Source organism: Neomonachus schauinslandi, chromosome 1 (genome assembly GCF_002201575.2).
Source record: "Neomonachus schauinslandi chromosome 1, ASM220157v2, whole genome shotgun sequence".
NCBI classification, from domain to species: Eukaryota; Metazoa; Chordata; class Mammalia; order Carnivora; family Phocidae; genus Neomonachus; species Neomonachus schauinslandi.
The window spans coordinates 45256387-45272314 of NC_058403.1; the positions used below are offsets into that span (position 1 = coordinate 45256387).

At 38.5% G+C, this 15928-nt stretch overlaps 1 protein-coding gene across 1 annotated transcript in view; it reads right to left on the minus strand.

Moving 5' to 3' along the window:
- Positions 1 to 15665, minus strand: part of DCBLD2 (discoidin, CUB and LCCL domain containing 2) — an 88118-nt gene extending 72453 nt beyond the window's left edge. Inside the window, exon 1 of the mRNA XM_021687958.1 lies at positions 15458 to 15665. Within this exon, the coding sequence (XP_021543633.1) occupies positions 15458 to 15665 (208 nt within the window). The remainder of the gene's footprint in view (positions 1 to 15457) is intronic.
- Between the last annotated feature and the right edge of the window lie 263 nt (positions 15666 to 15928).

Genomic DNA, 15928 nt, shown 5'->3' on the forward strand with positions numbered 1-15928 from the left:
ATTAAAGCCATATTTAATGAAATTTAATTTTACTAATTTTACATTCTATTGAAATTTGACTTTTTAGTAGTCCTTCTCCAAAAACCTCATTTTTTCCCTATAGAATGACGAGGAAAAAAAATAACAGTTTAATGACTTAGTAAAGATTAGGAAAAATAACTTTCATATCTTGGTAGCAGCATTATCTGTTCCAGAATTCCTTCACTGTGGGAACTCAGGGAACTTAACATAGTATTGTTTGCATCCTCCTTTTATCATAAAATCTGGTGTTTGAGCACCTAGAAGAGGATGCAGTGTTGAGAAGTTTCAGCTGCTGCTCCAACCGTACCATGTAACATTCTTTAATGATGGGATTCAAATGAATCTCTTTCTAAAAGGAAGACGACACTGTACTAAAATGATAGTATTTTCTTCCTTCAAGACAGCCATTTATAATCACCTCTGGAATAGTTCAGTACTTACACAAAAAAACTATCAAAAGTGACAGTGCTGAGTTTTAAAGTCAATATGGATACAGATAGCTGTAAAAGGATTTTCTATTATATTATTATTTTTAAGAACAGTTCAGTGTTGATACCATTTACTAGAACAGATGAATGAAAGCTTTAAAAGCCTGTGAATAAGAAGATAATAATCTAGAAAGTATTTGCAAAATAGTTACTAATTGGATGTATAAGGAACTGTACATGAACCAACGAAAAAGTAATTTCAAACCAGTCTCAAAACTCACTTTAATAAAGGAAAAACTACTTACCTACCTTATGATAATACTTCATATCCTTTTCTGATCAAGAAATTTTATTCTCAAATCCCTACTAGTATTGTTGGCCCACTTTTAAAGGTCAATACTAGCAATCTAGCTTCCTAAACAAACATCATTAAAGTTCAGCTTTTGAGCAACATTGCTATCTCTACACCTGCTTTCATTCTACACATAGAAATTAGGCATAGTCACTCAATAATATATAAAGGCACCATGAAATAAACATGTGAGTTTTTGTGATACACCCACTGATCTTCTGCAAATATAAAACTTAAGTGTTATACAACTCAGAAGAAAAAAAAAAAACACTCAAATTTTCCCCGAAACTATGATGAAAATACCTTGAATATCTCTACTGAATATCATCTAAATTAGAAACACAGGGATATAAAAGCCTTCACTGTGAACACAAATGAATTGTAATAAAAATAACTTTTGAATAATCATTAAAATTTTTCCTTAGAGAAAAATACTATCCCCTAAGACAAAACTTCTAACACTATGAAACTAGTCTGAAATGTTCTCTTACTATTAAAAAGATGAAAATGTGCTTTCTGGAATGTTTAAATCTTTGAAAAGTAGCCACTGAATAAATAAAATAACTCAAAATATAAATGTATTTTCTTTAGTGAATAGAAACTAAAGCAGCTTTTTAAATGGCCGGAATTGCCGATAGATTTCAGGAAGCCAAGAATTTCCCATTAACAGCTGAATTCATGACTTAGTAATGGCAGACTGTCCCATCTAATATAGTCCCCACGGGCCACTATTTAACTTAAGGTTGCCATTTTAAAATGAATTTTACAAAAAGAGTACAAGCAGTGTTAGGAGTAATTTTTAGACGTCTTTATGCTCATATTTGACTGTCAATAAATACACAAATGTTTCTTGCCCTTTCCTCCATAAAGCATAATTTCTACAAGTTAACAAAATAAATACTAACTGATGAAAAACAGGACTTTTGCATGCATGCTGATGAATAAAACAATTAAAATGGAGCTGTCTTTTTTCAGTATCTTGTGTAGGGGGAGGGCATGAACAGTCCACAAGTAACGTGCCAAGAATGTTCTAAAATATGTGATGGAGCTCAGAGCTTCCTCCCCCTAGCAAAAAAGATGGTATGCATCAGAAACCAAAGTTAAAAGAAAGTCTCAAATCTACTACTACAATGAACAAGTTTGAATGTTTCATACTTCCAAGACTATTTGATAAGTTTAACCTGACAAGATAAATAGATTAGCTGGCCTGGATAAACACCTACTGCTATGAAGAATATGTTTAGAATATTACAGTTTGAAAGGGGAGGCTGGGCTTATACATCATCACTAGGCCAGCAGTTTTCAAATGTTTTTCTCAGTTATTCCAAAGTAAGAAATACATTTTACACTGTGATCCCATACACTGCTGCATGTATAATCCCGACCCACTAAAGGGTCCCCACAGTGTGGCTGGAAAACACTGTACTAGGCATCCAAAGGTCATAATGTTGAACTCTCAAAGAAGACCTTGTCCTCACTTTTACCCTTAAATTAGAAAATGTGCTTCCAGTTTTTCAGTTCTTAAAAGCAAATCCTATTCTGTACCAATGCTTAAAATGACAAAGTATCTAAAAGTAAAACTAAAATCTGGAGAAAATTCTTTATCAGCTAATCACCTAATACACTTAGACAGTGGTACTCAAATGTGGGAGATGCGGAAGCTCCCATGGGAGCAATTTTACCTCCCATTTGGCAATGTCTGGAGATAGATTTGGTCGGTTGTCACAATTGAGGGGGTGGGTTACTACTGGCATCTGGTGGATGGAAGCCAGGAATGCTGCTAAACATCCTACATTGAGCACAGGACAGCACCCCCAGAATAAAGAATGATCGATCTTAAACGTCAATAGTACTGAGGTTGAGAAGGCTGACCTACAGTAAAGGCCAGGACATCTCAGACAGAAGATCTGAGTGAGTTCTTGGCCAGGTTTCCTTTGGCCTGAAGAATAATGCTGTTCTGTCCACTTAGGGTACAGCCTAAGGAATACTTTCCTCCCACGGTCAGCAGTTATACTAAAGAGTTTGAGTCTCACTTCCCAATTTTTAAAACAAGTAAATGGAAGTTAAAGGAAAGAAAATGTCCTTTCTATTAGTCTACAGCCCTGGAGTAATTTTTTTTCTGGGTCAACAGCTCTTAAAATTAGGGTTTGAAAAAGGGTGCTAATAAGGTCAGGAGTTAAGTCTCCAAATTTTCTGCTTATCTTTGTATGCTTTGGAAAAAATAATGACCTGTGACCAGGCAACACCACCTACCGTTATTCATTTTCACAAGGCAGAATTGACAAAGACAGCATAACTATGACAGGAAAAATAACTTTCACAATGGTTATCCTAGGACCAATCCATGCGCCCTCACCAGTAACTCCAACATCACCAAATCTTTCTCCTTCTCCAACACCATCAACACCATCATCACTGTCAGCTTCTCCTCCTCCTCCTCCTCTAGATGGTCTCCACCAAAGTATAACTGACCATAAAAGACAGAAGCCTGTTAATGTAATTTTTGAATTTCAGTTTTATTTCAGTGGCAAAGAAACACTGGAATTTGATCTTACTGCTCCTTTGTTTGGCTGCTGATTTATCTAGGGGATTACTCACAGAACATGTGTTCACTTCCTCTGAAGAGGCTAAGGTCAGATACGTTAAGCCAGATACAAATTTTGGTATTTTTCCAGGAAAATAACAATATTTTTTTAAACTACTTAACCCTAGAGAACACAGAACATTAAACATTTAATAACAATGAATTAATACAACAAAGAACACACTCTTATTTTAGGCTGCTCTAAACTTCAAATCAATTGTTGTTGTTTTTTTTTTAAATAAATACATGCTCGTGATATTGATTACATGTGACCCTGCAGCCACCCCCATATTTTAGTCACATTGCTAATATGTAATATAAATTATCTTAATGATTGAATTGTATTACTCTAAACACTGCGTGACTTCTAAAAACACTTTAACAATACCAAACACGAATGCACAAATATGCCACAAATGTAGAGCAATGTAACTTTCATTACAATCATTATAAACTCTGAACAGTTTGTATTTTTCCAGTGAGCTTTCAAGGATTTTTTTTTTATCACTGTCAACAGGTGAGTCTGACTATACTTCCTCTAAATAAGTGTCATTTCTGTCACATCTTATAATGCATCTGTGAGATCTTATAATAAATCAACTGAAAAAAAAAAGTATTTTAGAGTAGAAAGGCACTCAAAGGAATAACTTGCAAGAATTGATTAATACATCCTATTTCATCTGGCTACAATGAAGATTTTTTTTTTTAAGATTATTTATTTATTTATTTATTTATTTGACAGAGAGAGACACAGCGAGAGAGGGAACACAAGCAGGGGGAGTGGGAGAGGGAGAAGCAGGCTTCCCGCGGAGCAGGGAGCCCAATGCAGGGCTCGATCCCAGGACCCTGGGACCATGACCTGAGCCAAAGGCAGACGCTTAATGACTGAGCTACCCAGGCGCCCCTACAATGAAGATTTTTAATGCCATGTTTAGCACTGTGAATTTTTGGACTGAAGTACCATTACCCGTCTTACAAGATTTTTAAAGTTGCATCACTACAAATCTCAAATAAATAATTCAAAGACTACTTTAATTTCACTCGTTTTTTATTTTAAATACTACATAAGATGGATATGCTCTGAAAGCCTAAAGAAGGTCACTGTGGCAATTTTTAGAAAAAGAAATAGCTCCCAGCTTCATTCTTTTTTAAGCTCAAACTATTCTCTGCATGTGTGGTAATTTACAAAATTGAATTACATGAAGGAATGTGAGATGTATAAATCCTCTTTAACCCCCACCAAGCACACACCCTACTTAGAACATAGTGGTTAAGCAAATGAGCTCTGGAGTTAAGAGAATGAATTTAAATGCCCTATCCACCATTCACTGTGACCTTCAAAAAGTTATTTATTGCTGCTAAACCGCAGCTCTGTACAATGGGGATACTAACAATTCAAACACATAGGGTAAAAATTAAATGAGATATTGTATGAAAACACCTAGTATTGAGGGCCTAACCTAGAATAATGTGCTCAATAAAGACGCTTTGTTTGAGGGTACTAGTACAGTCCTAAAAGACCAGAAAGGCTTTTGCCCATCACATGTAGACACAGGGCATTTGGCCACAACCTAAAGTAACAGAACAATGGTCCAGTGGAAATTTACATCAGCTTTAAAGTTTCAAGCACAGTGTCTTGTGAAAAGTATAAATCTATGAGAAAGTAATTGTCACTCATCTTCTCCCTGATGACCTCTACCTTCAGGAACTCTCTCAGGAGCACAACCTGGACTTTATTTTTTGCCATTGTTAGAAACACTCCCATCCACCTGTGAAAACTCAAAAACTTTAAAGTCTCATTCTGCTGGTCAGTCTCCTGACCTTTCAGTGCTCTTATACCCACATACTTTCTGTGAACTTGACTTCTTTCTTTTCTCCCCATTGGCTAATCTTGTCCTGGCCTTATGTTTTTCCCTACCCAGCCTGGACCTCATGTCCAGTATTAACTATCTCTTCCGCATACCTTACTTCCTAGCCACTGTGCCCTTCCTGAGTATCTGCCTGCCAAACCCTCAATCCTGGATCATATGATCTCTCTTTGCCAAAGAGCTGAGCACTACTGAGGAAAAAAAAAAAAAATCACAAAGTCCAGGGGGATAGGTGCCAGTCTCAGATGGGCACCCAAAGCCACTCAGTATTCTCTTACTCGGTGGTTCTCAGATTTTGTCAACATTAGAATCACCTAAGGGCTAATTAAAGGTTCTCAGGTCCCCCTCTCTATCTCCATAGATTCTGATAATTATGTCAGAAAAATCATCTTATATTTGGAAATTGGTTAAAAAAAAAGAAAAGGTGAGCAGCACATCTTTTAAATGTCACAGAAGCCAAAAGCTGCCAAAGGATTATAGAGCAAGGTAGTTAGTTGGACTTGCTATTTATGTAACTGTTGAACAGTCCCAGTTTCAGTTACATGTTAATGTATAGATTGTTGTCTGGTAGAAATGTAGATCATTTCTGTACAGTTGAAAAGATAATCCCAAAGGTTACTGTTTATGACCCTATTGGCCCATTAACTAGATTCAGCCATCTAATCTAGCAACCATATCCTAAGATTATAAAAACCTAGTTTCTCAAATATTCTCTGGACAGGATTTAACATCTTACTGGTTCCCTCATTAATGAGTGAATAAAATCTTTGACATGTGTTCATTTTATATTTGCAAGGCAGGTATAATTTTGCCTCTTTTGCAAATTATAACCAGTAAAACAGCTCTATAGTGCTGCCTAGGTTTTGCACTTTAAATAAAACGCTAACAATAACAGCAATCACAAAATACCACAAAAAACTCTTTCCACCAGTGTCCCCCAGTAACTACCATCTTCTTGCTCACTTTTCCTTTCTTTTACAGAGAAATTTCTTCTAGCCTCCATAATTGATGTCTTACTTCTTTGCCTTCTGTTCTAAGTTTTTTTTTATTATGTTCAGTTAGCCACTGTATAGTATATCATTAATTTTTGATGTAGTGTTCAATGATTCATTAGTTGCGTATAACAGCCAGTGCTCACAAGTTTCAATGCACTGCAATTCAGCTTCCAAACTGCTATGGGTTGGATTGTGTCCCTTCCAAAGAGTTATGTTTAAGTCCTAATTTCTGGTACCAATGAATATAACCTTATTTGGAAACAAGGTCTTAGCAGATGTCATCAAGTTAAAATGAGGTCATACTGAATTAAGGTGCACCCTAATCGAATGACTGATGTCCTTATAAAAAGAGGAAAATCTGAACACAGACAGACACAGGAAGAACACTATGTTACAGAGGCAGAGGTTGGAATGATGCAAAGGAACTCTGAAGATTAAAATTGCCAGAAGCTAGGAAGAGACAAGGAAAGATCCTCCTCCAGCATCTTCAGATGGAGAGCATGACCCTGCTGATACCCCAATTTCAGAATTCTAGCCTCCAGAACTATACGACAGTAAAGTTCTATCGTTTTAAGCCACCTAGATTTGTGGCAATTTGTTATGGCAGCCCTAGGAAACGCAGACCTACCTCACCAATGAAACTATTCACTAGGGCAGCCAGTTTCCAAGCTGCCAAAAGTCCATGGATACTTTTCCACCCTTATCATTTGTGATCTTTCCATATTATCTGGCTTTGCTGACCCTTCCTTCCCTCCCATCTTCCTTCCTTCCTTTCTTTGTATCTTCCCTCCCTCCTTCTTAAAATTCTTCTTCCCTGGCTCAGTTCTTTGAACTAATTGCAACTTCTGCATCTTCATGGACTTAACCTTCTTAATACTGACTGCTGTTCAGGTCTTCCCCCATCCTGTGTATTCTACCAGGGATATCTCCCTACTCCGACTTCAGTTACCACAAAGTCTCCAACCTTTCTCCTAATCCTCAAACCTGTCATCTACTTATGTATTAACCACCTCTGTTCATACTGATTCACTCACCAAAAATTTACTGACTACCCAAACAGATTTGATCCCAGCCCTCAAACATTCTAGAAAGAGAGGTGAGTTCTATTAGGAGATATCCTTGCCTAATACTTAAATCCAGGTGTGTCTGACTCCAAAGTCTCCGTACTTTCATAGTCCATCAAAGTATGAAATAGTGAAGACAAAGAAAGCGCTCCAGTTTTTCAGAGTAACACAAGCCAAAACCAAAAAGGAAAAAAATCTGACAGTTTAAATGATACTTTCACTGGAGCAGAGACCAGGCTGCAAGGAAATCAGCATTTAACAAGTATTCGAGGTGTGCCAGACACCAAGAAAAGGAACAGCACAGATGTAGTCTACTTGTTGTAAAGTTCATCACTGAAAAAAGCAGAGATATAAGGTACTAGAAAGCAGACAGCTGAGAAGAATGATGCACAGGAGCCAGTGGTATTTTGATCATGACTCCAGGTATGGAGCCAAAAACACCATTCAAATTTAAATTATACTAAACCTAACTTACATTCCCTGATGAAGCAGAGTTCTGGACAAGTGGAAGAGCTGGTTTTAGGAAGGAGGAAAGGAGGCAGGTGGCAGCTCCACTGTGCAGGGATGCAAAGCAGGGCAGGCGTTCAGTGCTACAAAGTGAGGCAGTCACAGTGCTCCTGCTGAGCGGTAAGCCCCACTGGAGATCTGATTAGTAGACCTCATTTGTGTAGATTTAGGCACAATGGCCACATGACTTTCTCCAGTAACCTTGAGCTATCCAGAATCAGAAAAGACAGGGGGGACTGGCACATGAGCCACATTTGGGATCCGTCAAGGGCAAGGGGAAGAGCATCAAAGAGATGAGGGACCTGGGAGGCTGGGATGAGAAAGTGTCCAGAGGTACACAAATGCACTGGGTGAAGGCAGAGGAACCCAAGATGATGTCTTGCTAATACTTCAGGTACAAACTCCTGTCTGCCCCCCAGTGGAAAGTCCTCCAGAATTGTGTTCCCAATGATCTTTCCAGCCTTCATTTCTCATTAGCTTCCTCTGACACCAGATGACTGAAACTACCTGATCATTCTCCAGGAATTGGAGCTGTCAAAGAAAAAGGAGGCAGGCAACTACCAGAACCACAACCGGGGGAACTCTGGTAATACCAGAGGTGGCCATCTAAATCAGAGTTTAAAAGAGCAAAGGAGCACACCCAACTTGCTGACACTGATTTAAGCTGTTACTGTTCTTAAAGATGACCTATCTGACAAGAAGGGCACAGCAGTGTTTTCTAAGAAGAAACCATGGCCATGTGCAGAGTTCTAGTGGAAGGACTCCTCTCACCGAGGGAGCAAAGCAGTCTACCTCCCAGAGGGCAGCTGGGAAACACTGGGCAGGATGTTAGGCCCTGAGCAAGTAGGTAGTAAGGTTCAAGAGGGGGCTCTACTCCCATGACACTGAGAAGCCCAGCCTGGACTGCTCACTGTGAGGAGGAGACAACCGACAACAGCACGAAGCGTGAGCAGATGTCCAGAGACTAACATCAAATCGTGTAGCTGGAGCAGCACCTTCCCTCCAGAAATGGGTTCTTGATTCACATTTTTTGAATGACCGACATCATGCTAAGTATTAGAAATAAGAAAATGAGTAAACTCTCTGCCAAGACAAATATATATCTTATATTCAATGTGAGTAATGAATGAAAAGAAGTAACTGAAAAGTCCCGTCTGGAGATGAGTGTGTGATGATGGTTAAAGAACTTTTCTCAGGGATAATACCCAAGACGGGTTTTGAAGGAAGATTAGGAATTTACCATGAAAAGAAAGAAAGAGCCCTTTCTCTTTAAGTAGAGAAAATAGCATATGTAAAGAAGTCAGTATAGGGAACGAGGCCAAAAAAAAAAAAAAAAAACCACACACACACACAAAAACCCACATGAAATTATACTTTAGAGCAATAAAAAGTAGCTCAGTCTTACACATGAACTACAGATAAAAGTTGAGGGATGCTGGTATGAGATTGAGAGGAAGGGAGAGACCAGACTGTGAAAAAAATCACATGTATAATATGCAAAGGAATTAGGATTGTATCGTACAGGTGATCAAGAGGCTGCCAGCCACACAGGTCCAGGAAGGCAGAACCCCAGTACTTAAGAACCATGGCCAGCAGTAACCAACCAGCCAATATCTGCCCCCAATTATTAGGCAGGAGCAAGGCATGGGGCTCAAGAAGGAAGCAGGAAGCCAAGACCAGGGGCTTGGAGTCTTGCTACTCATTGCACCAGGACAGGCTTTTACACTCCCATGCTTTCCTGACTCCTTGCTGTTCTGATGCTGTGATCTTCACTTCTCAAATGTCTGTCTTCCCTGTGGACTACAAACCTATCAATCCTTTAAAGCTCACTCAGTCAAAATCACTTTATCAGCAAGGCTTCTCCTACTTCCTGTGTGTGGGCTCTTCTTCCCTTCAAACCCACAGCAATAAGCAACCTCCGTTGCTTATTTTTATCTGTAATTCAACTTGAAGATAATTATTTCCCCAACTAGACTGTGGGTTCTCTATAAACAATTACAATGTTTTACTCTAAATGTCTCAGGACTGTACTGACATGCGCACACATGCCTGGCAGCTCAGAGCTGGTACAACTTTATGCTGCAAGTTCTTAATGAGAGGTTGATAAACAGTACCAGCATCTTTTCTTTGATCAACCAAGCAATTCAGTTTTGACTGCACACTTGCATGCAACCAGCTCAACAAAAGCCTTGCAAGAAACTTGGCCCACTCTGAGAAAGCAGCTGAGGCAGCCTGCACCTTGGCGGTCTTCCCCATAATTCAAGTAGCTAATCAACATTTTTCTTCCAACTACATATCCTTCAGAGTGCAGGCTAGTCGAGTAGGTAATATTTTAGCAAACTTTTAAGATCACCCCATTATCCCATTTGCTTCAGCGGAAACTGGCATCCATTAAATACTAGTTTATTTGAATATCTGTATTTTCTGTCCTCGTGGATTATATTGATTTAATCCACATAATGATCTGGGAAATTAGCATTATGTAGGTTTCTAAGCTATTATTTTGAACTGAAATACCTTCTTAAAGATCCCACCCTAAATGAAGAATTTAATCAAATGGACTAAAGTAATAGCAATTCCAAACAATAATTACTTCATAAATAATGTCTTATGATGAATTTTTACATTTTGAATTTTTTTGCTGTATTTTTAAGTATGCTGTGTGTCTTAAATTAGCCTACACAATTAATTTCAACACAGTATGTCTACAGAAACACAAATGATTAAAATTATAACCATGTTAAGATTTTTATGTAGGTGTGTGAATATGGAATAGGAAGAAACATAAAAATCGTAAGTTGATAGACTAGGGGGTAGAACTGTGGGTAATTATCAATTAAGTTTTTGGTTTTGAACAACTATAATTATCTATACAATATTTAAAAAATAAAGTGGCAAGGCCGTGGTAAGGTTGTAAACTGAATCCATGAGCCACACAAGAAAAACTGCCAAGTTGTCTCACTTCTTATTTCAACAATCACAGTTCACTATCTCTATGAAGCTTTTCCTAATCCCAATAATTTTATGTCATCATTCTACATCCTTCCAACTAATCAACAAGTTCAAATGGAAACTATCTGCATGCATTCAATTAACGCACAGTATTACCATGTGAGCTTTCACATCCTAGGTTCATTTTGTAAAGTATAATCCTAAACTTAAAACCGTCTCTATATACATGTAGCCTTTCCTCATCATACTATAATCTCATAATTTCTTTTTGGAAATTAATTGTCATTTTCATGGCAGCACTGGTACTTTCACTTATACCAATTTCATGATCTTAAGGTTTTTTTTGTTTTGTTTTGTTTTTATGTTGGTCTTCTAGAATGAAGCTGAGATGTTCAGACAGAATTATTAACCATTCCAGTGGGAACTAATATTTCCTCTTTGCTTCGCGGAAATATACCTAAAATCAATGACCTATAATTTTACAATTAACTTTTCATTTACAAGTTTTAAAAATGTGGATTTTAAACCTAATCATTAGCACATGTGGAATTTATGTTGTATTTCTAATTTTCACTGGGAAAAATTAATCAGAAATATAGCAGAAAAAGGATGCTTTGATTTTTGCCTCTGAACAAAACTACATGTAAGAGGCCTAATGTTTTATCGGACCAAGAAAAAACAACTGAAAATTCTAAATTAACCTAATGTTGATATTAAAAATAATTACAAATGTTCATAAGGGAGATGTGTTCATTTCTGACAATTCATAAATATTATTGAAAAACTATTTACCTGCATCACAACCAAATAAAGGCATTATTTGACAGAAAGCAAGTTTTCCCCACACATCAGTTCTGACACCATTGTGAAATTGAATGATTAAGAATGAACTTGACTGGTTTCATAGATTTATTAGCAAATAAAAATCAATACCTTCACAAGTATTTCATATTAATAGGCATAAACAAGTCAGTCTTAATAAATTGTAAAAATTGGGGTGCCTGGGTGGCTCAGTTGGTTAAGTGACTGCCTTTGGCTCAGGTCATGATCCCAGGGTCCTGGGATCGAACCCCACATCAGGCTCCCTGCTCAGCAGGGAGCTTGTTTCTCCCTCTTCCGCCCCCCCTGCTTGTGCTCTCTCTCTCACTCTGTCAAACAAATAAATAAAATCTTAAAAAATAAATTGTAAAAATTAATTCCCTGATATTTTACCACATTCACATAATAATGTAACCCAGAAGGCAGCCAAGCCCTCCAGGACATGAACTAGGAAGCTGAGCTCCTGAGATGAAGGGACACAAATTTCTAGTCAACATGTAAATCGGGGACACAGAATCATTCGTAGTAGACTCTCAACTTCTTATTAAATACATTTATTACAGTAGCAAACATGCAATCAGCATGATAAATTTGACCAACTTAAGTTTTTCAGACGTGTTACAGAAAAAAAATGCTTTCAACAATAAAAAGATTTTGAAGATGAACTCAACATCAAACTTAGAACTCAAAAATATAAAAATGTAAGCTGTATCTAAAACACCATCATAGTACAATTAAATGTGAGGAAATACAATCTATTTATAAGTAAATGAAATAATACTGGTTAAAATACATCTCTGTTATGAAAGGCTGACAAATTTTCAGACCAATGATAAATTTTATTCTGAGCCAAATGAAAAGAAAAATCACTCTGTCAGCAGAAAATCTGCTCAGGAATAGCTATGTATATAGCATTATAGCTGACCCTTGAACAATGCAGGGGTTAAGGGAGCTGACTCCCTGTGCATAGTCAATAATCCATCTATAACATTTGACTCCCCCAAAACTTTCCTGGTAGCTTACTGCTGACCAGAAAACTGACCAGCTTTACAGGTAACAGTCAGTTAACACGTATTCTGTATGTTACTGGTATTATATACTATATTCTTATAATAATACCTAACTTTTTCAATATCATAAAAATATTTCTAGGCTACGCAGTTCTTCTGCGAGTTTTTTCAAATTGTTGTAAATCTCCGAAAAATTTTCTATTATATTTATTGGAAAAAAAATCGGCACATACAAATGGATCAGCACAGTTCAAATCTGTGTTGTTCAAGGGTCAACTGTAACTGGAATGAGAGTAACATCTTCTGCTACTTCACAATGATGTCTAAAAGATTTTTTTTAAATTCCTGAAGCACAGTTCTCCTTTAGCATATACATTAAATGCATTTCTACCTAGACTGGCTAAAGAAAGAAAAACCTAAACATCACAAAAAATTTTTTCACAGCTTATATTTTGACTATATGTTAACTGCAGAAAATTTGGAAGAGCATACAGAATTACCCATAACTCTACCACCAAAAGACAATGACTATTTTATTATTTCTTTTCAGTCTTCTTCCTAAGATTTCTTATAAAGTAAAAACTCCAGTTTGTCACTTAACACTGCACTATGTAGACACTCCCATTATTAAAAATTCTACAGGTGTTTTAAAACACTGGTTCTCATTTTGAAATGAGACTTCTTTCCAGCTTATGTGAGGGAATACCAATGGAACCCGAAGCATATGTCTGTTAGATTAGTTAAGACTGGTTGAAAAGCAATTCCACTACAGACTGCATCAAGGTCCTTTGGGTAAAAAATGTAATTTTTAAAAATTAGGGAATTGAAATCGCACACAATTCCTGAGTTTCTAGTGATATATACCTAACTGGTTCTTATTTATCAACCTCATAAACTAAAAATTAATAATGATAATCACTTATAGCTATATTACGCTTTTCCATTTACAAAACTCCTACATACTATCATTTCATTTTTGTTAGGCTACGAAATAGGTATGTATTCTCATATCACTGGTGTAGAAAACTGAGGTACAAAGAAATTAAATGACTTAACAAAACTTACCCAATCAACTTAAATGAACGAGAAATGAGGTCTTTTAAATTACCACCATCATTTCTATTTGTTTTAATCTACACTGTTTATATAAGACATAACTGTGAAAGAGACCATATATTTGTTAATGCTGTGCTAAAAACTGAAATTACACCTTGAAAGAAAATAAGATAATACTGCATGTTAATTAGGCCAGGTTCGAGAAATTCTGAAAATTAAGGCAACTGCCTCATGTGAGGAGACATATAACTGATTCCATACTGTTCAAAGATTTTTTTACAAACATGATATAAAAACTCTCAGTCTAGAAATAAGCAAAACAGTATTCTGCTTATGAAGTTACATTCCTTTCTATATCAAGATACCTTATATGTTTTGTGTCTCAGTTCTCTATGTTTGAAATGGAATAACACTATCTCAGATGGGTGTGGTGAGGATTAACTGACTTAATACACATACATCACTTAGAAATGTGCCTGCCACAAAGTCAGTCCCAATTAGTGCTGGCTGTATGTAAGCCTTCTTATTGTTTTTTGTTTCTCTACTAGAAGGAAAATACAAGCATACAGTCTAAAACTTCAATGGGGGGGAAGGATTTCACACTTAAGTGATGTTTAAGAATTTATTTAAGATGATGATCTAACTAAAAACCTGAATGCCAAGCATCTAAATTTTAAGTTACACTATGTAGAAATGTGCCTAGAGCTAAAAGAGATTAGTCTGCCAAATATATATATTTTTTATTGTTAGATTGTACTTCCACATGCCTGTCAAAGTTTCAGCGTCTTCATAATGACAGGCTTATGGCCATGATTCCACACTTTACTGAAAACCATATGAGAGCAACATTTCAGCTGGACTTAAACATGGAGATCAACTTAAAATAAAAATCTTCCCAGCAATAAGAAACAATCCAACCCATATCCTTCTCACTGCAATAAAGAAGGAAATGCAATGGAAAAATGTGTTCAATAACTGATGCCAAACTGATTCAAAAATTGCGGTTCGCTGCCTGAAAATAGTACTAAAGGGCGGAGGAGGAATCAGCCTTGCATTCTCTTTCCATTATGATGATTATTCAATAAACAGTTTTGCTCAATTCTGAAATAGGTATTTCAAGGACTGTGGATGGAAAAAAAGTTTTGTCACTTTCTGGAAGGGCTTACCCTTTCAACTCGGAATGCTCCATCTGGGAACATAGCAACGCTGCCTTAGGTCAGACTGTCTGACCCAGGCAATCCAGAACACCAAAAGGAATAACCGTAAGGTATCATAAAGGGCATGTCCAGAATCCAAGACTCAAAGCTAACCAGAATCAATGTCATTCGTTTTTGAACTTGAGCACTTTCCACAAAAGGTAATTATCGCCACTTGCCTTTAATTGGTTTAAGATGCTATATAATTATCTTGCCTCTCTACTCTGTCCATCAGTGTAGCCTAACTTTAGGGGTCGCACCTCCAAAACTTCTCTTTTTCCTCCCAAAGATTTTCCCCAGAAGAATCCAATACCAAAACGGAGGCCTTCACAGTAGGGTCTCGCTTCTCTGTTTTCAGAAAAACCAAAGGCCTTGTCAAAAAGTAAAGCCGCGCCAACTCGGGGGACAACAGGCGGAGCCCACCTCTGCCACTCAACGCAGCGAGTGCTGGGCCAGGTCTGGCCAGGCACCGAAGCGCACCGCACCTCCCCCGCGCATCTGCAGATTCGGCTCACGTCCCGGAGACCCGACATCCCAGAGGTTCCCCCTGCGCCCCCACCATCCCTGGGGCTCCGCGCGCCGCGCACTCCCCGGGGACCACTCACCTTGCTGGGCTCCGGCGTCCTCGAGCAGCAGGACCAGGATAAGTAGGAGCAGGAGGAACAGAGGCATGGGGAAGGAGGAGGAGGAGTTGGAGCGGGGAGGGCGAGGGCGGGAGAGGGGTAGCGCGGCCCGGGCGGGGGCGGCGGCCGCGGCCCGGACTCGGAGACGGTGAGGGCTGCGCCCGGCTCTCACCACCGCCCGGCTCCCCATCGCGGTGGCCGGCAGTCCGCCTGCATAGTGCGGGCGCCCCGGGAGAGGAGGCGGCGGTTCCGGCGGGAGAGCGAGACGCAGCGCGCGCTATGCCCCGCGCCGGGACCCTCTCTGCCCCTCGCTCCGCTTTCGCCTCCTCCTCTTTAGTTCCTTCCCTCAGCTCCCTGCCCCGAGACCCCCAGACCAGAATGCAGGAGAAGAGAGGGAAGGAAGTGGGGTACTCGAGCCGCGAAGGGCGGCTGCGGAGGAGCTAGGGGGACGCG